We start from the raw sequence: 21,830 nt of genomic DNA on the forward strand, positions 1-21,830 counted from the left end.
CCACTTCTCTTTCTAACCCTCCATTTATGCTAACTTAACACCATGATTCTCCTACTTGTCTAGGCTCCCAGCCCTTGGAGCTAACCTGGGTCATTCTCCTAGTATTGCTTCCCAATATCCAATCAGCTTTTGAGGCTATCCTCTTCCTCTGGATAACATTCTAAGACTTGACCTTTCCTTTCACATATCCATCTCCTTTATCCTTGAAGCAGAACTTCATCAATTAGGCCCCAGTCAGTGGCAATGGCTTCCAGTGGACCAGCCACTTCTTTATTCTATGGTACAACCTGCAGCAAGTAAAGGCCTTTCTCATCATATCCATTCCTTGTCCAAGAATCAGTACCTGCCCAGCTGAATCCAACCTCAGCACCCCTAACCTGGAAAGACTTTCCCCTTTGTGGGTCAAAACGAATACATTGAGATCCATCATCTTGGATGATGCCTCCACCACCTAACCCCCTTTCATAGTGAATTTTATTTTTCCCTGCAGTCACATCTGGAATGCTCACATCTCACAATTATTGCAATGAGAAGGCAGTTCTTGTAGATGCCACAGTAATGGAGGAGGTGGCAGCAAAAGGGTTTCCATATATATTTCCTAAATTGAATTGTATCACAGCTATGCCAAAGCTTAATTTTAATCATGTAAAGATTGAGAGAGAATAGAAAGCACATCTTGCTTCAATTTTAACGGTTATTACTTTAATTTCTTAAAGTATAATAACAGAAACACTAAAAGCATTTTTTTTAATTAGAAAAATCACGGGGACAAAATCTCTAAATATTTTTCTTAGTTTTCCCTCCTCTGATATTTTAGAGAGATTTTAACATTTGCCTCAAATGTTTTAAGATGCTATAAAACAGTGACTGTGTAGATGGGACAGTTTTTAGTGCCTATAGAGGAGTATTTTTTCCTACATTTATTTCATAAGAGATGAACAGTTGACACTTTTGTTTTCTAGTTTGCTTTTGGCAATACTTTCTTCATCACTGTAAAAGAAATTTAGAATTATATTATTACAGCATTACAAAACGATTCTGAATCATACAAAATCATTACAGAAATGTTAGAAAATACACAAACTACTGGAAGGGATCCATATGACCAAATCTAACAATTCTGCAGAAAATATCAATACAGCAAGAAAATCTTGGAGCTCTAATAATAAGTTTAGGGAAAACAGAATAAAAGGAAACTACAAATGTAAACTTAGTAGGCCTTAGATGTTCTTCCCTTCCCTGCCTATACCCATACCTCTCTCACCCTCTGCAGGCCTGCTCTCACCCCAGCAATTGTTCCTCATTTTATCTCACTCATGGGATGGGGCTGTGAATAAACTGCCCATTTTCTTCCCAAACATGATCTATTTTCTTCCCAAATAGATCATCTGAAGTTCCCTGAGCATAGGAAGTATGCCTTTTATTTCTCTGTATCCCCAGCAACTAGGAGGCATCCCGCACACCAACCTTGCTGATGAGGGTGTGTATGCTCCTTTTTATTTTATTTTTTATTTTTTAAAGACTTTATTTATATATTTGAGAGAGAGAGAGAGCACAAGAGCAGGGGGGTTGCAGAGGGAGAGGTAGAAGCAGGCTCCCTACTGAGTAGGGAGCCCAAGGATGGGGCTCCAATCCCAGGATCTGGAGATCATGACCTAAGCAGAAGGCAGATGCTTAATGGACTGAGCCACCCAGGTACCCCTCACCTTTTCATTTTAATATCTATGTGATACTAACAAAATATAGTTGTTTGGGAAGAAAAGAACTGGGATTAGAAATTTTAAAGCTATATCTACATATATTTTTTTGCCTTATTTATAAATATTTCTGAAGAATTCAATATAGCCTTGTATCACTTAGACAAGTAAATATTCTAAGAAATGAAACAATTCCCATAAAAAAAAATAACCTGAAAATTCATGTATTCTGAATTTTAAAATGTCTTTAGGGACACCTGGGTGGCTCAGTGGTTGAGTGTCTGCCTTTGGCTCAGGTCATGATCCTGGGGTCCTGGTATCAAGTCCCACATCAGGCTCCCCAAAGGGAGCCTTCTCCCTCTGCCTATGTCTCTGCCTCTCTCTGTGTCTCTCATGAATAATTAAATAAAATCTTAAAAAAACAATAAAAATGTCTTTAAACTTAGATAAGGTAGATAGAGAACAAAGATCGTCAAACTTTTCATTAACCAATAAGCCTTATTTGCTACCTTCCTCCCCTCCTGCCAAACTCCAATTTATAAAGTTATTCTAATACATCCAATGAGGAACACTGTAACTTTTAAAAAATAATAGTTTTAAATAATGCATAATTATTTTATCTTATCCTGGAATTATCCTAAACAAACAGATCTACATCTTTTTTTGAATTCCACCCACCACAGCCACACACATAGCCTCTTTGAAGGTCACAGACACCCAAGTTCAAATGCCTACAACATAGGGATGTCAGAGACAACAATTACTGGATAACCTGAGCCATTCTAGCAGATTGGTGACTGAATATCAGGAGGAAGGCTGGTGTGGGGACCCTCAGGATGGTCCCATTATCCACTCTAAAAATAATTCCCTTCCCATCTGCTTGCTGATGCCCACATTTCTCTAACATTCTACAAGTAGACAAAAAGTTTAAAATATAAATACCTCTGGGCCATCAGCATTGTCTGGCTCTTCCTTAGGACCCACCGGACTCTGCCCTCACTGCTGGAGCATCCCTGTGATCTGGGAGGGAAGGATCCCACCCAAGCTCCAGGGATGTGCTGCCAATGAGCAGGATGCCACCTCCTTGCCCATGGTGACTGGTTCTCAGATTAGCAGACACCACTCACCTTAGGGAGGAGCTCAGGACTTCTGACTCTCCTTCTGAGGAGAGCAGCTTTCAGCTCAGGCTGTCGGGGCTGGAGATACCACAGTCAGTGCTGTAACCACAAGGGGCGTCAGGCCAGTCACAGAGGAGAGGACACAGCCAAGGGCAAATCTGAAGAGTACCAGAGAGGCAGAGCGGAGCCCCAGCCCCAGTCAAATTATACCCAAGTGTATCTCCCTACTCCTGGGTTCAGGTGTGTGAACAAACAGATTTCGCTTATTACTTAAGGCAATTTGAGTTACAGCTGGTCACACATTTACATCTTAGGAGAAGGCAACAGACTGATTCAAAACTGCATCATAAAGCCCATGTAAATCCTTCAGACAGGTCCTCTCTTGAAATCAGGTGTTGATTTAGAGACAGGCAGGTGAGCCCTGGGCATCTGAAGGAGGAAGAGATGTCACAGAAAGAAGAAAAGTCATTTTTAGAAAAGGATGACTTGGAGGTCTGAACAATCTTTTTAAAATGTCACTTTTTGCCTTAGCCTTGCTTGTTAGGGAACCTGAATTTTAAAAGAGCTAGGTTTTTCAATTATAGGAGTTTAGACACTGTCAGGGGTGACAGGAAAGATACTTTGGAGCAGGGGCCTTGATGGGCAGCCCTCAAATCACAAATCACACAGAGGAGGCAACAACAGCGTATCCCGTGCTCCCCTCAGATTTTAATTTTTATCTTTTTTAGATTTTAGTTTATGAATAGATTTCCCTTCTCTAAACCTCAGTTACACGTATAGTCAGGGCCACACAGTCACTCCTTTGCTTAAAAGCTTAAAGTCAAGGGGCACCCGGGTGGCTCAGAGGTTGAGCGTCTGCCTTCGGCTCAGGGTGTGATCCCGGGGTCATGGGATCAAGTCCTGCATCGGGCTCCCCACAGGGAGCCTGCTTCTCCCTCTGCCTGTGTCTATAAATAAATAAAATCTTTTAAAAAAAATTTTTTTTAATTTTTATTTATTTATGATAGTCACACAGAGAGAGAGAGAGGCAGAGACACAGGCAGAGGGAGAAGCAGGCTCCATGCACCGGGAGCCCGACGTGGGATTCGATCCCAGATCCCCAGGATCGCGCCCTGGGCCAAAGGCAGGCGCTAAACCGCTGCGCCACCCAGGGATCCCAATAAATAAAATATTTAAAATAAAAAGTTTAAAGTCAGGCCCTAGATCTTTGAGGTCCCAAGCCTCTGATGCGGCTACAACACTGTAGCTTTGTTTGTCTCTGGGCTCCTGTGGTCATGGGTCCTCCCTCTACAAGCCTCACTGGCAGTTCCTCATAGGCACCATGGATTCTTTCTCCACCAGGTTTTGCAAACACTGTGCAATTTGCCTAAGATGCTCTCCACGTGGCCTGGCTGTCCCCACTCTCTTCATGGGTTGACCCGACAGGATCCCAGGTCTTTCCTGACAACCTCTCCCTGGAGAGAAGCCACTGCAACACCCAGGTCAATCAGGGACCTTATGGCAGTTATGATACCCTTTGCTTAATCTAATGTGGCAGGGAGAGAGACTTCTGATGGTCTAATTTTAAAGTAATTATTTACCTAAGGTCTACTTTCCTGACTTGACTGTACCAAAGTGCGAAGGCAGGAACAGGGCTATTTGCTCATCATCAGTTGATAGGGCCTGAATTTGCTCAAGGATCTCATGATTTCTGGTCTCTATTGACTGTGACACCTGTGTCTCTTTCCTGAGGCCAGTGTCCATGCCTTACACATAATTCACCCCTATAATCATTGGGTCACTGATGTCCTCAGCCAATAACTCTAGCCCTTGACAGCCCACTCCCCAAACCTCATCCCCAATGGAGCTTCTACTGCTGCCTTACTATATTAACACTTGGCCTTTTCTAGAACTAATGAGTTCAAAAACAGCACAAAGAAGTGATAAGAAGCAGGACTGCCTTAGGGAAGCTAGCCCCATGGAGCAAACTCCACGTTGAGCTGTTCTTCCCTGTTATATCCCAACATAACTTCCCTTGCTCTGCCTTAATCTTTTTTTTCACCTTATTTTAGGTCCTGAATAATCCATACTGGTTTAATAAGCATTTTTTAAATAATGCAAATGCCTCTGGGAGGATGAAGGGGCTATTATTAGTCATGCATACTTTAGTGTGAATTAGTTTAATCAAAGTATTTCCCTACTATCATACACCTGAGATCAAGTACAATGAGGAAATTAGAGTTTTGATGGGACGCAGAGTGGCAGATGAGCAGCTAGTGATTTTAGAACAGCATGGTACAAGGACCCTGGGGACCTTGGGAAGACAATGAAGAACGGGTGAGCCTTAGAGCCCAGAAAGGCAGAGAAGAGACTGCTCCTCCTTTTTCTTCTTGTATTTTAACACTTACAGGACACATAGGCTTTAGGGGTATGGATCAACCACATCAGGAATTAAAGATGCCTACTGGACTAGCCTGGGAAATTAAGCATTATTTTATTATACTTTCTGAGCCTGACATGCTAGGTTCCAGATTCAACTCCCCCAAACTTTGGAAACCAATCCATTCTTAGCTGGGGACAAACTTTGTTTCTTCCAAACGGGAAAATTCTGAACTATGCCCATTATAAGTGTGCAGTAAACAACTGTTTAGCTGGTGGATCAATACTGTGTGATCTGATCACTGAATCGAAGAACTGGCCCCGAGAAGAAGCCCAGAAGGACTGAGCGAAAATAAAAATTTCTTTTTGATCAGCTTCCAAGGCCTTCATGCAGTTTGTAGGATGGAGTGGCCTTCAAATGAAGCATTGGATTTCAACCATCACTATGTACAAGACTGTGTGGTCCTCAGGAAGAGTTCGTGATATGAAATATTCTTACTACAAGGAAAGATATTTGGATTTTTGCATCAAGCCCCACCAAAACAAGGCACACAGAAGTACCTATATGAAAAGACAACTAGAATTAGTGGACTATCTTATGTAAAACGCTTTCCTGAAAACACTGCAACTGGGGAGTTCTCTTCCCGGGTTCTCAAGCACCAAGTACTCATCTTCAACCATGCTGTCAGCCTGAGGTCCCTTCTAGGGGAGACTTGCTCCTATCTCTACATGGCAGTTCCTTCTTTTAAGCATTCTATAAGTCAGATTAAAGTCTTTATTTATTTTTCATGTGGCCAAATAAAGACAAATCTGCAAGCCAAGGATAAAGACACTTCCAACTCTGCCTTTGATACCCGTTTCACATTAAGTAATTGACTTCCCTCATTAGGACCAGGGGAAAATGACATTCACACCATTCACAAGAATACCGGAAACCAGGCATTGTTCAAATCCTGCTTGCTTTCTCATAGAAACAAATGTGTGGACACTTGGTCTTCGTCCAGCATGGTAAGGAAATACAATTACACTTAGCCAAAAATCTCACATGACTGTTCACTTCACCCGTCACACTTTAGGAATGATAAATCCAGCTTATTCAAAAACTTTAACCACCCAGATACTGATGATGTTTTGATGAGAAGAAAAAGTATGGGATTCATTCAAGAGAGAGGCTACCCTGGGGTGCAGGGTAGCCCAAAGGCCACAGAGCTTGGCCCAGTTGTCCTTTCCACACCACTTCTGCTGATCACCAAACCTTGTGGCATTCTGACTTCCACCAGGTAAAAAATTTTATACGCTTTCCTGATATTATTAGAATTAGTGGATTAAATGACAAGGCTCTGGTATTGTTAAAAGCATGAGTTTTATAATCTGTAAGACCTACTTTGCATTCTGGTTTGGAGAACATGAGTTCTGCTTCAGTATAAAATGGTGCGTGGTGATAACAGTCACCACTGGTTGCTATAAAGGATAAATGAAAAAAAGTGCTAACCACGTTTGGTCCAAAATAGGTGATAAAAGTATTGAGCTAGTAGTATAATGACAACATCTTAAGGGTGACCTCACAAAGAAGCTAGTGACTTAACTTTCAAGGTCAGCAAGACCAAGAAGTGTGCTAATCCTCCCACACATGATAAAGCAAGCACCCCCCAGAAGCCTCAGCTTCGTTGTAGGCTAAGTTGTCAGCAAGGAGATACACTCATTCTTAGGGGACATAAGAAACAAAACTCTCTTTAGGGTCTTGCCTCCTGAGACAGGTTTGGAGAACTCCTCTCTTTCCTGATGATACAGAAGATAGAATTTGGAAGGGAAATGAGATGGGCTTCCCCAATTCCCAAGGACAGTGAAGTTGGTAGAGTACACATAATATTTTCCCAATTTCTCAAATGCCTGGGTAATGTCCCCTCAGCATTATAAATATAGAAAGCATTCATAAGCTGTTTCTGGAATGATGGAAATGAACTGTATCTAGAATTAGACCTCAAACTAAAATAATTTCTAATTAGTCTTAGCTTGAGCAAATATGAGAGCACTTAATTTGCAAGGCAACAGTCCCTCCTTATCCACAGGGGATTTGTTCCAAGACCCCAGGGGTGTCTAAATTAGCAGATAGTACCAAACCCTATTCATACTATTTTTTCCTATAGATACATACCTATGGTAAAGTTTAGTTTATAAGTTAGGTACAGTAAGAGATTACAGGCATACCCCAGAGATACTGTGGGTTGGTTCCAAACCACTGCAATAGAGTGAATATCACAATTAAGAAACTGAAATGAATTTTTGGTTTCCTGGTGCACAAAAAAGTTATATTTACACTCTACTTGTAGTCTATTAAGTGTGCAATAGCATGCATCTAAAGAAAACCCAATGTGCACACCTTAATTTTAAAAAAACTTATTGCTAAAAATGCTAACCATCAATCAAGCTTTCAGCAAGTCATAATCACTGATTATAGATCGTAACAATAATGATGGAAAGTTTGGAATAGTACAAGAATTACCAAAATGTGATAGAAACATGAAGAGAGCAAATGCTGTTGGGAAAATGGTGCCAATAGACTTGCTTGATGCAGGGTTGCCACAAATCTTCAATTTGTAAAAAAATGTAATACTTGCAAAGTGTAATAAAGCAAAGTGCAATAAAACGAGGTATGCCAGTACCAGCAATAGCTAATTATACAGAAAATTTTAACAATATATTTTAATAAAAGTTAGGTGAATGTGGTCTCTCTCAAAATATCTTATTGTGCTGTAATAGATCTTCTTCTTGTGATGATGTGAGATGACAAAATGCCTATGTGATGAGATGAGGTGAATGACACAGGCATTGTGATGTAGTGTGAAGCTTCTATTGACCTCAAGATACATTCAGGAGGAGGATCATCTGCTTCTGGATTGAAGTGGAGTGCAGGTAGCTAAAACCGCAGACAGTACATATGCAGATAAATGGGATCACTAATTTCATGACATATCTACCATCCAAAAGGGTAAAACACTGAACCTCTCCAGGATTTCTCCCATGAAGACATGCAGATATACCATTTTCCTGTTGGATGTAGTAGGGTTCTTATGGGAAGACATTATTCTCCACCCCACTAAAATCCACATGAAAATCCAACAAATATGCTGTAATTCATAGCAATCCAGTAATTCTAACCACAAACTAAATTTCCCTAAGCTTGTTGCAAAAATTTATTATGTCATAGTGAAGACATATAAAGAGTGAATATATGTAACAAATAGCTGCATTGTGAAGCGTGATAATAAAACCAAGACTTGCAAAGTCACGCCCTGACTTAACTAGAAAGGGACCAGCAATGTTGTAGCTACCTGTGTGGTCCTTCCTGATCGGCAGCCCTGTGCCTCACCTTCAGAAGTAATCACTCTCCTGAATTTTGAATTTATCATTCCCTTGCTTTTCAAAATAATGATTTTCCAAGATAGACCTTTAAATGTATATTAATTAGTTGGCTAAACAATGCAAAAACTTTGAGACCTTATCTCCAAATGCATCTGCAGTTTGCACCACAGAAGGTGGGTGGAGCTGAGCTATAAGATGGCTTAGCTGTTGCCATTCTTCCTTAATAGGCGTTTTGTGCCCTGCTCCTCATCTCCCAAGAGAATCAGCCAGTTTTAGGGCCACTTTCGGGCTCTGTCCATAGCAGTCACATATTTCCCTTCATTCTCACTCAGCATAGGTGTCCGTCTATATAGCTGTTGTCTGAAAAAGAGGGAGAACTTTCTGCCACCGATATGAATCTTTGTACTAGTTGTTACTACAGAACAGACTTGAGGCTGACTCCCCTATTGGTGAGGAGGTCCTCTTGCCCTGAGTGGGGTTAGCAACAACCCAGACACTGTCTGGGCAGCTCTCTATGACTGTACTACAACCACCTCCCCAGTTCCTCTTTATTAACAAGTAACAAAGCAAAAGACCTTTACTGCCTGGTTGACCATCTAATTTGGACAACATATTTGCTACTAATTCTCATGGACTTTCTTCAAATCCTGTTAGGGACCATGATTTCCTCATCCTTCTTCCAGAAAGCCATGTCACTGTCAGCATCCCACCCTTGTTGATAAAACTGTTAAGAACTGTGAAGGATCTGGGAATTCAGCCTCCCTGCAAGCTACCAAGGCAAGCTGCCATCGATTCATGGACACTGGCAGAAGACCCAGGATTACTGGTTCACAGGCAAAGGACTCCATTACTCATGGCACAGCCAGCAGCGTGAGGGTCAGCACATTTGTGTCAGTTCCCTTTACCCACAAGTCCTATGGGATGATGCAGATGAGCCCTGATAGATATTTACACATACAGAGGGGGTTGCATTACAGAAGGGAAGCCTGAATTTAGGGAGCCCAAGTCTTTTAAAATAGTTGGTAAGCATGCCCGCTTTTTATTCTGGAATGAGACCTTAACTCTATCTTCTAAGTCTGTTCACTATCCAAACATCCTTGAAAAGATATCCTGGAACAAAGGTAAGTCAATGCCTTGTTCATAAGATGTTTAGACACAAAAGAGTTCCATTGAGAAAAATGGCTTATTATCTGTTATACTTGAAAAATTGTTTAAAAGCTTTATTGTATTGTTTTAAATTGTATCTTGAACCCAGAAATGACAGTCCTGTTTATAAAGCCTCTTGGAGGAGTATGTGTCTGTGTGCAACAAAGGGTTCCCAAAAAGGTGTTTACTAGGGTTGACAAATATGAGGTTTATAGTTTCAGACATTCAGAAGTTTTGAGGGAATCTTTCTGACTCAGTGTTTTTCCTCTCTTGGGCAAGAATAGTAATTTTGCTCTGTAATATGAGCTTGGAATTTAATCAAGAATTCTAAAAGTCATAAAGATCTGTTATAAGATGAAACTATAAAAATACTGAATGTTCTAGCCAGTGGCCAACAAGCCTCCTTGATACGATGGAAGCTCATCGTTATAGTGAAGCCCCTACCTCACATTATCCTACAATTTGCACCTTTTCCTCCCAAATCTGCCAGTTTTCCCATGTTACTAATGTACTGACCTCTTCTTTACAATACCCCATATAATTTATACCTTTTCTTTAAGTCCATCATATTCCTTGCATTACTAACGGGCTGACCTCCCCTTTATATTATCCTGCAATTTACACCTCTTCCCCCTGACTCCAGCAGATTTCCCGCACCACTCCTAATGGACTGACATCTCCCAATTTGTACCACATTTCTTGCAATTTGTGCTCCTATTTTCAGAAAAGCTGTGGGGGAAGCTGCATTGTTACTGTGTGTCTAGAGCAAAAGAACAGAGACTGCTGAGAGGTAGTGCTCTGAACCTCTCCACAGCCCTGTGGACTCCCAACTCAGGAAGGTGTCAGGAAATGATTAAGTAGGATGACGATCCTGAGCTGATGGCTAAGAAAATGATGAAAAGGAAGACGAAAAGTTCCTAATCTGTCCTTTAGGAGAGCTCCAGGGACTCTGCAGAATGAGAAAAATCTATAACGAATTATTGCAAACTACATCTGAAACAAATGATGTACTATATGTTGGCTAATTGAATTTAAATAAAAAAAATCTTTAACGACTAGCTTAATTTACATTTAACATATTCTTTCACTACATTCATATGAAAGGGATGTTTTTTCATATATTAACAATTTCCTTCAGTTGGTACTATTGTTATTTGTCGTATCTCTTCCTGGTTACTCTACGGTAAGATTTCCTCCAGAATGTGCTACCTACAAGGAGTCTTAGAAATTTGAGTCAGGGCCAGCACAGGAAGGTATGGTGAAGAATATTCCAGATATAGAATACTGTGTGTGCAAAGGCACAGAGGTGTGGATTCAAAACCTTTAGGGAATTTTAATATCTCAAAGTGGTTAGAATAGAGCATAAATAGGATGGTGGCTGAGTCAGAACATGGAAGAATGCCCTTTGAAGGAACCTAGATGTTGTACTCTATGTGACTGGGAGCCATTAACGAGTTTGAAGCAGGGAGAGTAATGTGCTCATATCTGAAATCAGATTAATCTCTCAGATGGTGGTATGGAGGATACATTAGAAGGGAGATGATACCGGAAGTAGGGAAACTAATGAAGAGAGCACACATTAGCTAGTAAGGACACGAGAAGGACATCTGTTATGGCATGAATTGTGTCCCCTAAAATTCATGTTGAAATCCTAAATGTCAGCACCTCAGAATGTGACTCTGTCTGGAGATAGGGTCTTTAAAGAGTTAATCAGCTTAAAATGAGGTCATTAGGGTGGGCCCTAATCTGCTATGACTGGTTTCCTAAGAAGAGGGAAACAGGACACAGACACACAGAGAGACCAGCTATTTGTGAGCCAAGTACACAGGACTCAGAAAAAAGAAACAACCCTGCTGATGACTTGAAATCAGACTTCCAACCTCCAGAATTTTAAGAAAATAAATTTCTGTTGTTGAAGCCGATCATTCGATCATTATAGCAAACGAACATGTCGTGAATCAAGGATGGTGAGGAGGAAAAAAATCTGAGACAGATATGGGCAGTAGGACAGAATCTGGTAACCAGTTGGTTACAAGTGGTCAAGGAAAGAAATTGATTTAGAGGATTCTGGTGTGGATAACTGGGTAAATGGTGAATTCATGAACCAAAAAAAGTAATACAGGAAAAGATCAGGTCTGAGAGACACTATAAAGCATTTAGAACATGTAGAATTTGAGGAATCAAAGGAGGCACCCAGAGAAAGATGTTTAGCAGGACAAAGCTATGGGTCTGAATCTGAGAAAACAGGACTGAGATTAAGATGTGGAACCAGGTGTCTTCCACATGGAAGGAGAGACTGTGAATAAAATCTCCAGAGGAAGGATGTTGATAAAGGCGAAAAAATTGCAAGAATCATGTAGGCAGACCTGGGCCAGCCACCGAAGGATACAGAAAGGAAAGGCTGTTAAAGGTAGGCCCAGGCCCGAGAACTGACACAGACACCATGGAAAAGGTGTTCCAAGGAGGGGGTGGTCACCAGAGCTGAATGTTGAAAAGAGGTCAGAGATGAGAAGTAGATTGTCCACTGAATTTGACAATTAGGAGATTACGGAGGAACTCAGCAAAATCATTCAGCAGAGCTCTCAGGAGGTGAAAGCTATGCTGTACTGAGTTGAGAAACAAGGCAAGGACACCCTTGCAAGAAGCCTGGCTGAGCTGGATGCTGGGTCCAGAGTGGGTTCTATTCTTATTCCCAGCAGTGGTGGTGCTGGGGCCAGGAAGGAAGGGAACAGAGAACTATGAAGCAGATAGGAGCTGCAAGGGATCATATCCTAAGGTCAGGGGGCACAGGGCCTCCCTGAAGGGTTCTCTCTCCAAGACTTCAAACATCATCCTCATGATGACTTATTCCTGCTCCTGTTTGGGGTGGCGGATTTGAATTAGAGCAACTTCCTGTCCAAAGTGTGCTCATGGGCACAGGTGGCCCGCTTGTGGATAATTCCTCATAGGCTTCTCTGCAATGTGTGGGAAATCACACCCCTTTCATGTTATGAAGAGGGTCCACTGGGTCAGGGGAAAAGAAGAGGGGAATGGTACATCAAGAAGGAGGTGAAGAGGAGCTTTATTCCCTCATGGAGCTGCCTGTCATGGCTAAAATGAGGTGAAATCTAGTTGCTTTCTATGCATGGACTCTCCCACCAGCCTGCAAATTCCTTGCCTCCAGGGATAAGCCAATGTTGTAACCTAGAGCATCCACATGACGCCAGAAGGCACTTTCAGGAAGCTCAACCAATACTGAATGGAAGCTCTTCCATGGCTGTGTAGAGAACATTATGCCCTGATGACCAGGTTCTGCTCACAAGGTGAGAAAGAGCCCAGTGGGCATTCATAGTGCACATCTACACCCTCTTGGGAGGCACAGATAGGTCAGAGAAGGATGTGTCACCAAGAGGGTCAGAGACCCAACTCTACAAGTAGATGGCCAAAACTGCTTTTTAGCAAAGTCAAAGTTACATCCTGAGAAATAGAGTAACGAAGCCAAGAAGAGGGTTTTAAAAGACAAAATAAAGTAAACTGGGTGGAGATAGTTATTAAATACACAAAATCTGCAAACAATTCAGAACTGGGTGGCCACAAAATGTTTGTTTGGGCTTAGGGTGCATATTATCTGATTTCATGGACTCTCAGGACGCTTTTCCAACAATTTTAAAAATCTTTAAAATTGTGATGCAGTTTATAACCATTGGTATATCTTAGCATTGTGTCATAGTTTAATGGGTAGAATTTTTTCTTTCATTAGTGGTACATAACATGATGGTGCCCAAGAATCAATGTATCTCAAACTTAATGATGTGGTATTTTACTCTATGAAAGGGTACAGCAGTTGTTTTGATCTGCTGCTTTAATTAGAAGTACTCAGCTTTAGCAACGGGTAAATTTTGAGTACTATCTCAAAAACAGAGGGTCTCAAAAGGCACCCCTTCATATATTAAGACACTGAGTAACTATTTTGAGAGCCAACTGTGCACTTTAATTTACCGCTCTCCAAACAGTGAGCAGTAAGGACTCTAATTGGCAGAAAGTGCTGTTATGCTATATCATGAGTGATGACATTCAGGTCCCGGAACTCGGTAATAAAAAGAGCCTGATTATTACCATTTTTTGTTTAATCGTTTGTATGTCTGTAATTAAGTCTGTGCCTTCTCTCCGACACTGTGGAATGCTGATCACTTACTTCATGGGTAGGGAAGAAAAAGACTAGAGACTCTGCTCCTTCAAAAGTCAGAAGACAGATTCTAGCCTGCAGTTGGGACCTACTAAAAGATCATTCTGAAGAATACTTTGAGACAGTATCTTTCAGCAGGTGAAGCCTGTGTTAACTGTGCTATTGGGGGTTTGCCTTGCTTTCAGTGTTTAGAGGGTCAAATCTAAATTCATATACTGGGAATGCGTTCCATCTTCACTGCTGAGTATGGGATGAATTGATTTATTTGCTTATTTTTAAATGCGTCTACTGGCCTTTAGAAGCTATTATTTTATTTACATAAAGGTACTTTTGAACTTTACAAACATGCTGGTTGCTACCCACTGTCCAAATATTTTAAATAAGGTATTAGATAGGTACAAAGCAACAATCCATATCTGAAATAAGAAAATGAAGGAAGGAAATCATTGCCAAATGCCTTCCTAAATAATATTTTTAAAATAATCATTTTCACAGATCAGCTTTTGTCGTTCGAAATTAAAATATACTTTCTTAAAATATTAAACCATATGAATATCTAAATCTATTTTCCATGTTTCACACAAAAGGGTATGGAGAATATTTTTGGTGGCAATCAATATGTCTACTTTGGGCAGTTATTACCATTCAGTGTCTATTTTTTTAATTGGCCTGAGAGACAATTAACAAATGTGGATCTTTATCTGAGCCTTCTTCGAGGTCTAAATTCACTTTTCATCTTGGCTCTTCTCATTTTCACCTTGTACCTGATCACTTTACAAGGCATATGCCTCTTTCTTCCTTTAATTGCTTTTTGTAGCTCCTTTTTCATTCTTTTTTTAAATTGCGTGTTGCTAAGCAATGTGCACAACGGTAGGATATACATTCATTACCTTTGAACATGGCCCACATGGAATTATCTTCCTCTACTCCTTTACCTCATTGGAATTGACCTCAACTGCACTTTCTTTCTTTTGACCTTTCTTTCTGCCAACACACCCATCTTCCTGTCCTCTGATCATGACATAGTAGCTATTGTAGTCAATATTTATCCCCATCTTTTTCTACGCCCCATTGTTTTTGTTAAGCTCTGATGAACAGACTGATTTCACATGACTATTTTCTTTTTGGTCTGTTCTCTTTGTCTTACTTCTTTGATTTGTATTTAAAGACATTAGAAAGACACCTCTTCTTTGATGAAATTTAGGTCATTTTTTATTATTTTCCTTTCATCACTTTTGTTGTTCCAGATGCTGGTTTGTTTCAGGACCACAGCACCCATTATTGCTTTCTTCCCGATATCACTTATTTACTTTAGTGATTATATCAACTATGGTATAGTCCTATGAAACCACATCACTTACTCGACATTAATTTGTTCTATTTTTCAATGACCTACAGTGTATTTATTTAGCTATGGTAAGCTGCCAAAAAAAAAAAAAAAATCCCCCTGTACAAACCAAACAAAAAACCAAATACCTCAATTACTATAAACATGTATTATAATTTTTTTAAAGATTTTATTTATTTATTCATGAGAGACAGAGAGAGAGAGAGAGAGAGAGAGAGAGAGAGAGAGAGGCAGAGACCCAGGCGGAGGGAGAAGCAGGCTCCATGCAGGGAGCCCGACATAGGACTTGATCCCAGGTCTCCAGGATCAGGCCCTGGGCTGAAGGAGGCACTAAACCACTAAGCCACCCGTGGCTGCCCATAATTTTCTTTTATATACATGTCTGACTAAATAGTTCTGAAGAAGGCAAAGAGCAGGCTTTACCTTTACCAAACCAAGCTAATTTGTACCGTTGGGCTCATATGGATTCTTGGGATTCTTGGAGACAATGATTTCTAAGTAAGTGTGGAAAGGTTTATGATTCAGGATCCTGTGATACTCAGTTTGACTCAATCTGGCCATAACTTTATGAGGTCTTACTACTCTAATTCTAAAGAAAGCCAAGTAATGCTTCTTCCCCTATTACAACACAGGGAAGTCACAGTGTTACAGAACGTCGAACCAAATTCAATATGCATAAACTCTCTGGAACAAATCTGTTCTATCAGAAATGTCAGAGGTGTAATGGGTGTCCATGTTACTACTAGTATGTTCTCTTCCACATCTGGCCTATTGATGACTTTTTTGATTTCCATTTATTCTAAATTTTACAAGTATACCTTTCTTAATATTTGTTGTAGGACTCCTTTCTCCTGCGTACTAGATTGCATAGTCAAGTGAAAGGACTCAAACTAATTGACCTCATAATCAAAGGCTCCCACTAGATTTTAAATCGATTCTAAACTGAGAACTTGCGGGATACCTGAGTAGCTCAGCAGTTGAGCGTCTGCCTTCGGCTCAGGGCATGATCCCGGGATCCAGGATCGAGTCCCACATCGGGCTCTTTGCAGGGAGCCTGTTTCTCCCTCTGCCTGTGTCTCTGCCTCTCTCTCTGTATCTCTCATGAATAAATAAATAAAATCTTTTAAAAAAATAAAATAAATAAATAAACAAACAAACAAACAAACAAACAAACAGAATTTGCTTTTCTATTTCTTTTCTTTTGAAGGTGGTTTAGGATAAGTTGAAAAATGATAATAAAAAGTAAACAATTAAATGGAAAAAAATGTTAACTACTTGAAAGAAAATGAATGACAAAAACATGCCAACTGTGTGTTATAAATTCTATGACTTCCTTTGAGGTTAGTTGGCTTGTATCTTGGCTATTTCACTAAAATGAAAGCGAGTATCACTTATGAGGCAGTAGAACATAGTAGTTAAGAATGTAAGTGTGAAAATTTACACGAGTTAAAAACAGTCAAGACAATTCTAAAAAAATTACAAAGCTGTAAGAATTATACTACTAGATTATCAAAACTTATTAGAAAGCCATATAATCAGGAGGGTGGTATTGGCACAAGGATAGACAAACAGACCAATGTAAAATAACAGGAAGTCCAGGGAAGGGTTGATGCTATAGTCTCTCAAGTCCAAAGGTAGTTAAAAGGCAGAAACCTTTCTTTCTTGGAGGACTTCAGTCTGTTTTCTTGTGTCCTTCAACTGATCTATTAGAGAAGGCCCACCCACATCAAGAAGGGTAATTTGCTTTACTCAGTCTACTGATTTAACTGTTAATTATATCTTAAAAAAATCTTTCTGCAGCATTTGGACTGCTGTTTGATCAGAAACTGGGTACCATGGCCTAGCCCAATTCAAACATAAAATTAACCATCATACTTGGCATTAGGCAAAGATTTCTAAGGTAAGACCAAAAAAAAAAAAAAAAAAAAAGAATCATTTAAATATTGATAACTTGGATTTTAAAATAAAAGACTTTTGTTTTCTAAAAAAAAAAGTTCAGAAAATGAAAATAAAAGTCATACACTGAACCTGTATCTAGCATATATAAAAATCTCTTGCAACTTAGTACTTAATTTAAAAAAAAAAAAAATAGGCAAAAAAAAACAAAACAAAACAAGCAAATAAAAATATGGGCAAAAGACTTGAACACATTCTTCATTACAAGAGATATGGATGGCAAACAAGGACAAGAAAAATTATTTAAATCACTTGGGGAAGTAAAAATTAAACAGTACAAGGAGATGCCACAATACACCTATTAGAAAAGGCTAAAAACAAAAACAAAACAAAAAAATTAGCAATACCAAGTGCCAGTAACAATGAACTGTAACTGGAAGTCTTAAATCTTACTAGTGAGAAAGCAAAATAGTTTGCCAGCTTCTTAGAAAATTAAAACATAAACCTATCGTGTGACTCAGAAGTTACATTTATTAGCCCAAAAGAAATGAAGACAAATATCCAAACAAAAACTGGAACAAAATGTTTATAGCAATTATTCATAATTGCCGCAAACTGGAAACAACCCAATGTCCATCAACTGGTAAATGAATAAACTGTAGTAGAATTCATACAAGAACATGTGACTTAGCAACTATCAGGAACTAACCATTGACAAATGCAACAATGTGGATGAATTTCAAATGCATTGTCATGTGAGAAAAACCAATACAAAAGATCACATACTGGGTGATTCCATTTATATGACAATCTGGAAGAGGCAATGATATAGACATAGAAATAAGATCAGTGGTATCAGAGATTGGGAGTAGAGGTAGAGAACTGAAAGGAAGAGAGATATTTTATATGTTGATTTGGTACTGGTTACACAGCCATATACATTTGTCAAAACTCATATGACTACACCTATTAATGGAGAATTCTATAATATATAAATTATACCTTAATAAATCTGATTTTTAAAAATGAGAAGTGAAAGAAAACCAAAATGATGAAAAAATATTGCATTAGGATAAAATTTAGTAGGAGAAAATAAATAGATATTGGAGTTCAAAAATAATCTAAATTTTCAAATTGTTAAGAATCTGTTCACATCACTTTAAATGCTTACACATTTTTAAAAGAAAAATGATGTGTAAAAAAAAAAAAAGAAAGAAAAATGATGTGTATCAAATCACAATGATATTTAGATTCCAAGGAATACATTTAAGAGCAGAATAGTTTTATTTTAAAGAGTCAATATTTATAACACACTGGAAATCATATGCAACCATGGAGAAAGGATTAGTTATCAGTCTAAAAATGCACAAGGAAGTACATTATTTTTAAGAATACTTTCAGAGAAATACAAAAGGTCACTGCCCTAGAACACAGCTTCCCAAAACTCTGCTATGGATGGTTTATAAGATCTTGAGCCCCAAAGCCTCTTGAGCAGGCAGACGGTCAAAAGCAACTTGTCTGTTTACCTAAATGCACTTTATACATACTTATTGTCTATGAGTGCAATAAGGTGAAAAGATTGTAAAGCACTGCCCTTGAGAAATTCTTGTGTACAGTTGAAAAGGCACCAGAAAGCTTACTGCAGTATTTAGTTTAAATAGTGAGTCACTAAAAACAATATTAACACCCATCCATAGGCAAGTGGATAAATAAAATATAGATTTATCTTTCAATGAGATTTTATACTGCAATGAAAATGAATGAACAACAAGAACTACATGTATTATTATTAAGGAATCTCAAAAACTTAACGTAGAGTGAAAAAAATCAAGATCTTGGCTATAAATGATACAATATAATGTATATGACACTGGAAAACATGTAAAACAAGATTACATATTATGGATAAATGCCTACCCAGTTGTATTAAACATGCATAAAACTGATAAATACCAAAATATAGATTATCACAGTTCTCTCTCTAAAGAGAGAGAGGGTAAGGACTCAGGGAAGAATGCATAGGGGTTTTCAACTCTACATGTATGATTTTATTTCTTTAAAAATCTGAAGTAAATGTGGCAAATGCTAAGACTGGATAAAGCTAGGTAGCTGAAGCAGAAGAGTTACATTAAATTACTATCTATCCCTTTCTGTACTTAAAATATTTTTTAATTTTTTTTAATTCGAGTTCAATTTGCCAACATCTAGCATAACACCCAGTGCTCATCCTGCCAAGTGCCCCCCCTCATTGCCCATCACCCAGTCACCCCAACCCCCCACCCACTTCCCCTTCCACTACCCCTGGTTCATTTCCCAGAGTTAGGGGACTCTCATGTTTTGTCACCCTCACTGATATTTTCACTCATTTTCTCTCCTTTCCCTTTATTCCCTTTCACTAATTTTTATATTCCCCAAATGAATATATAATTCATTATATATGAGACCATATAATGTTTGTCCTTTTCCGATTGACTTATTTCACTTAAAATATTTCTAATGAACACACACAAAATGAAAGTACACATTTGGTATCTTGAAATTTGGTAGGAGTCCTGGTTAATTGGAGATTTGATGATTTATGCAAATATACAATTCTCATAGCCCAAAGCATCAGAAATTTTAACCAAGCCTAGAGATTAAATATAACCATTATATTTAACCAAATATAACCTTGGGAACCTAAACCCAAGGTTGGTTTGGACACCCTCTTCAAGTTCTAAGAAACTCAAAGAAAATTTAATATGTTTGAATGATAAAGATTAGGGGAGGAGCAAGATGGCGGAAGAGTAGGGTCTCCAAATCACCTGTCTCCACCAAACTACCTAGAAAACCTTCAAATTATCCTGAAAATCTATGAATTCGGCCTGAGATTTAAAGAGAGACCAGCTGGAATGCTACAGTGAGAAGAGTTCGCGCATCTATCAAGGTAGGAAGACGGGGAAAAAGAAATAAAGGAACAAAGGCCTCCAAGGGGGAGGGGCCCGCGAGGAGCCGGGCTGAGGCCGGGGCGAGTGTCCCCAGGACAGGAGAGCCCCGACCCGGAGACGCAGGAGCTGCACCGACCTTCCCGGGCGGAAAGGGGCTCGCGGGGAGTTGGAGCAGGACCAGGAGGGCGAGGAGGCCCTCGGGCTCCCGGGGACAGTAACAGAGCAACTGCGCGCCCAGGAGAGTGCGCCGAGCTCCCTAAGGGCTGCAGCGCGCACGGCGGGACCCGGCGGGACCCGGAGCAGCTGAAGGGGCTCGGGGGCGGCTCCGCGGAGGGGGCTGCGGGGCCCCGGGAGCAGCTCGGAGGGGCTCGGGCAGAAGAAGAGGCTCCGTGCGGAGGGGGCTGCGCGGTTCCAGGAGCAGCTCGGAGGGGCTCGGGCGGCAGCTCCGCGGAGGGGGTTGCGCGGCCCGGGAGCGCGAATCCACCAGCGCAGGCTCCGGAGCACAGGGCGCCGGGACACAGCCCAGGATCCCGCCTCCCCCGGGACAGGCAGAGGCCGGGAGGGCCCAGGACAGCAAGGACGCTCCTGCCCCAGCTGAGCAGAGCAGCGGCCCCGCCCCGGAGCCTCCAGGCCCTGCAGACGGAGTTCCTGCCGGAGCTGAATCCAGGTTTCCAGAGCTGCCCCGCCACTGGGGCTGTTCCTCCTGCGGCCTCACGGGGTAAACAACCCCCACCGAGCCCTGCACCAGGCAGGGGCACAGCAGCTCCCCCAACTGCTAACACCTGAAAACCAGCACAACAGGCCCCTCCCCCAGAACACCAGCTAGACTGACAACTTCCAGGAGAAGCCAAGGGACTTAAAGTACACAGAATCAGAAGATACTCCCCGGTGGTTCTTTTTTGTTTGTTTTGTTTTGTTTTGTTTTTGTTTTGTTTTGCTTTTTGATTTGTTTCCTTCCCCCACCCCCTTTTTTTCTCCTTTCTTTTTCTTTCTCTTTTTCTTCTTCTTCTTTTTTTTTTTTTTTTCGTTTTTTTTTTCTTTTTCTTCCCTTTTTTTTTCTCTTTCTCTTTTCTTTCCTTCTTTCTCTCCTCTCTTTTTCTCTTTTTCCCAATACAACTTGCTTTTGGCCACTCTGCACTGAGCAAAATGACTAGAAGGAAAACCTCACCTCAAAAGAAAGAATCAGAAACAGTCCTCTCTCCCACAGAGTTACAAAATCTGGATTACAATTCAATGTCAGAAAGCCAATTCAGAAGCACTATTATACAGCTACTGGTGGCTCTAGAAAAAAGTATAAAGGACTCAAGAGACTTCATGACTGCAGAATTTAGAGCTAATCAGGCAGAAATTAAAAACCAATTGAATGAGATGCAATCCAAACTAGAAGTCCTAACGACGAGGGTTAACGAGGTGGAAGAACGAGTGAGTGACCTAGAAGACAAGTTGACAGCAAAGAGGGAAACTGAGGAAAAAAGAGACAAACAATTAAAAGACCACGAAGATAGATTAAGGGAAATAAACGACAGCCTGAGGAAGAAAAACCTACGTTTAATTGGGGTTCCCGAGGGCGCCGAAAGGGACAGAGGGCCAGAATATGTATTTGAACAAATTCTAGCTGAAAACTTTCCTAATCTGGGAAGGGAAACAGGCATTCAGATCCAGGAAATAGAGAGATCCCCCCCTAAAATCAATAAAAACCGTTCAACACCTCGACATTTAATTGTGAAGCTTGCAAATTCCAAAGATAAGGAGAAGATCCTTAAAGCAGCAAGAGACAAGAAATCCCTGACTTTTATGGGGAGGAGTATTAGG

At 40.3% G+C, this 21,830-nt stretch overlaps 1 protein-coding gene and 1 long non-coding RNA gene across 25 annotated transcripts in view; one reads left to right on the forward strand and one right to left on the reverse strand.

Annotated features, from left to right (window-relative positions):
• The window catches only part of EFCAB11 (EF-hand calcium binding domain 11), a 148,143-nt gene that overhangs the window by 66,507 nt on the left and 59,806 nt on the right, over positions 1-21,830 (reverse strand). For 2 of the 22 annotated variants that reach the window (XR_013386726.1, XR_013386723.1), the window contains exons 6-7: positions 7,677-8,896; positions 2,825-3,244 (exon numbers count right to left, since the gene is read on the reverse strand). The exons of 13 other annotated variants lie outside the window; for them this stretch is intronic. Coding sequence is in view for 2 of the 9 variants with exons in the window: in XM_077910316.1 (XP_077766442.1) it covers positions 3,160-3,244 (85 nt within the window). In the remaining 7 variants the exon portion in view is untranslated. Of the gene's footprint in view, positions 1-733; positions 3,245-7,676; positions 8,897-21,830 lie in introns of those variants that run through there. 7 more of the 22 variants (XR_013386728.1, XM_077910315.1, XR_013386725.1 and 4 more) reach the window with 6 other exon arrangements.
• Positions 7,926-10,732, forward strand: LOC144321031 (uncharacterized). 3 transcript variants are annotated; one of them, XR_013386738.1, is made up of 3 exons: positions 7,926-8,086; positions 9,220-9,657; positions 10,407-10,732. It is a non-coding gene; the product is annotated as an uncharacterized LOC144321031 (long non-coding RNA). The 3 variants fall into 3 exon arrangements; XR_013386739.1 differs by lacking the exon at positions 7,926-8,086 and adding an exon at positions 8,482-8,551; XR_013386740.1 differs by lacking the exon at positions 7,926-8,086 and adding an exon at positions 8,558-8,709.

Source organism: Canis aureus, chromosome 9 (genome assembly GCF_053574225.1).
Source record: "Canis aureus isolate CA01 chromosome 9, VMU_Caureus_v.1.0, whole genome shotgun sequence".
Taxonomy (NCBI): domain Eukaryota; kingdom Metazoa; phylum Chordata; class Mammalia; order Carnivora; family Canidae; genus Canis; species Canis aureus.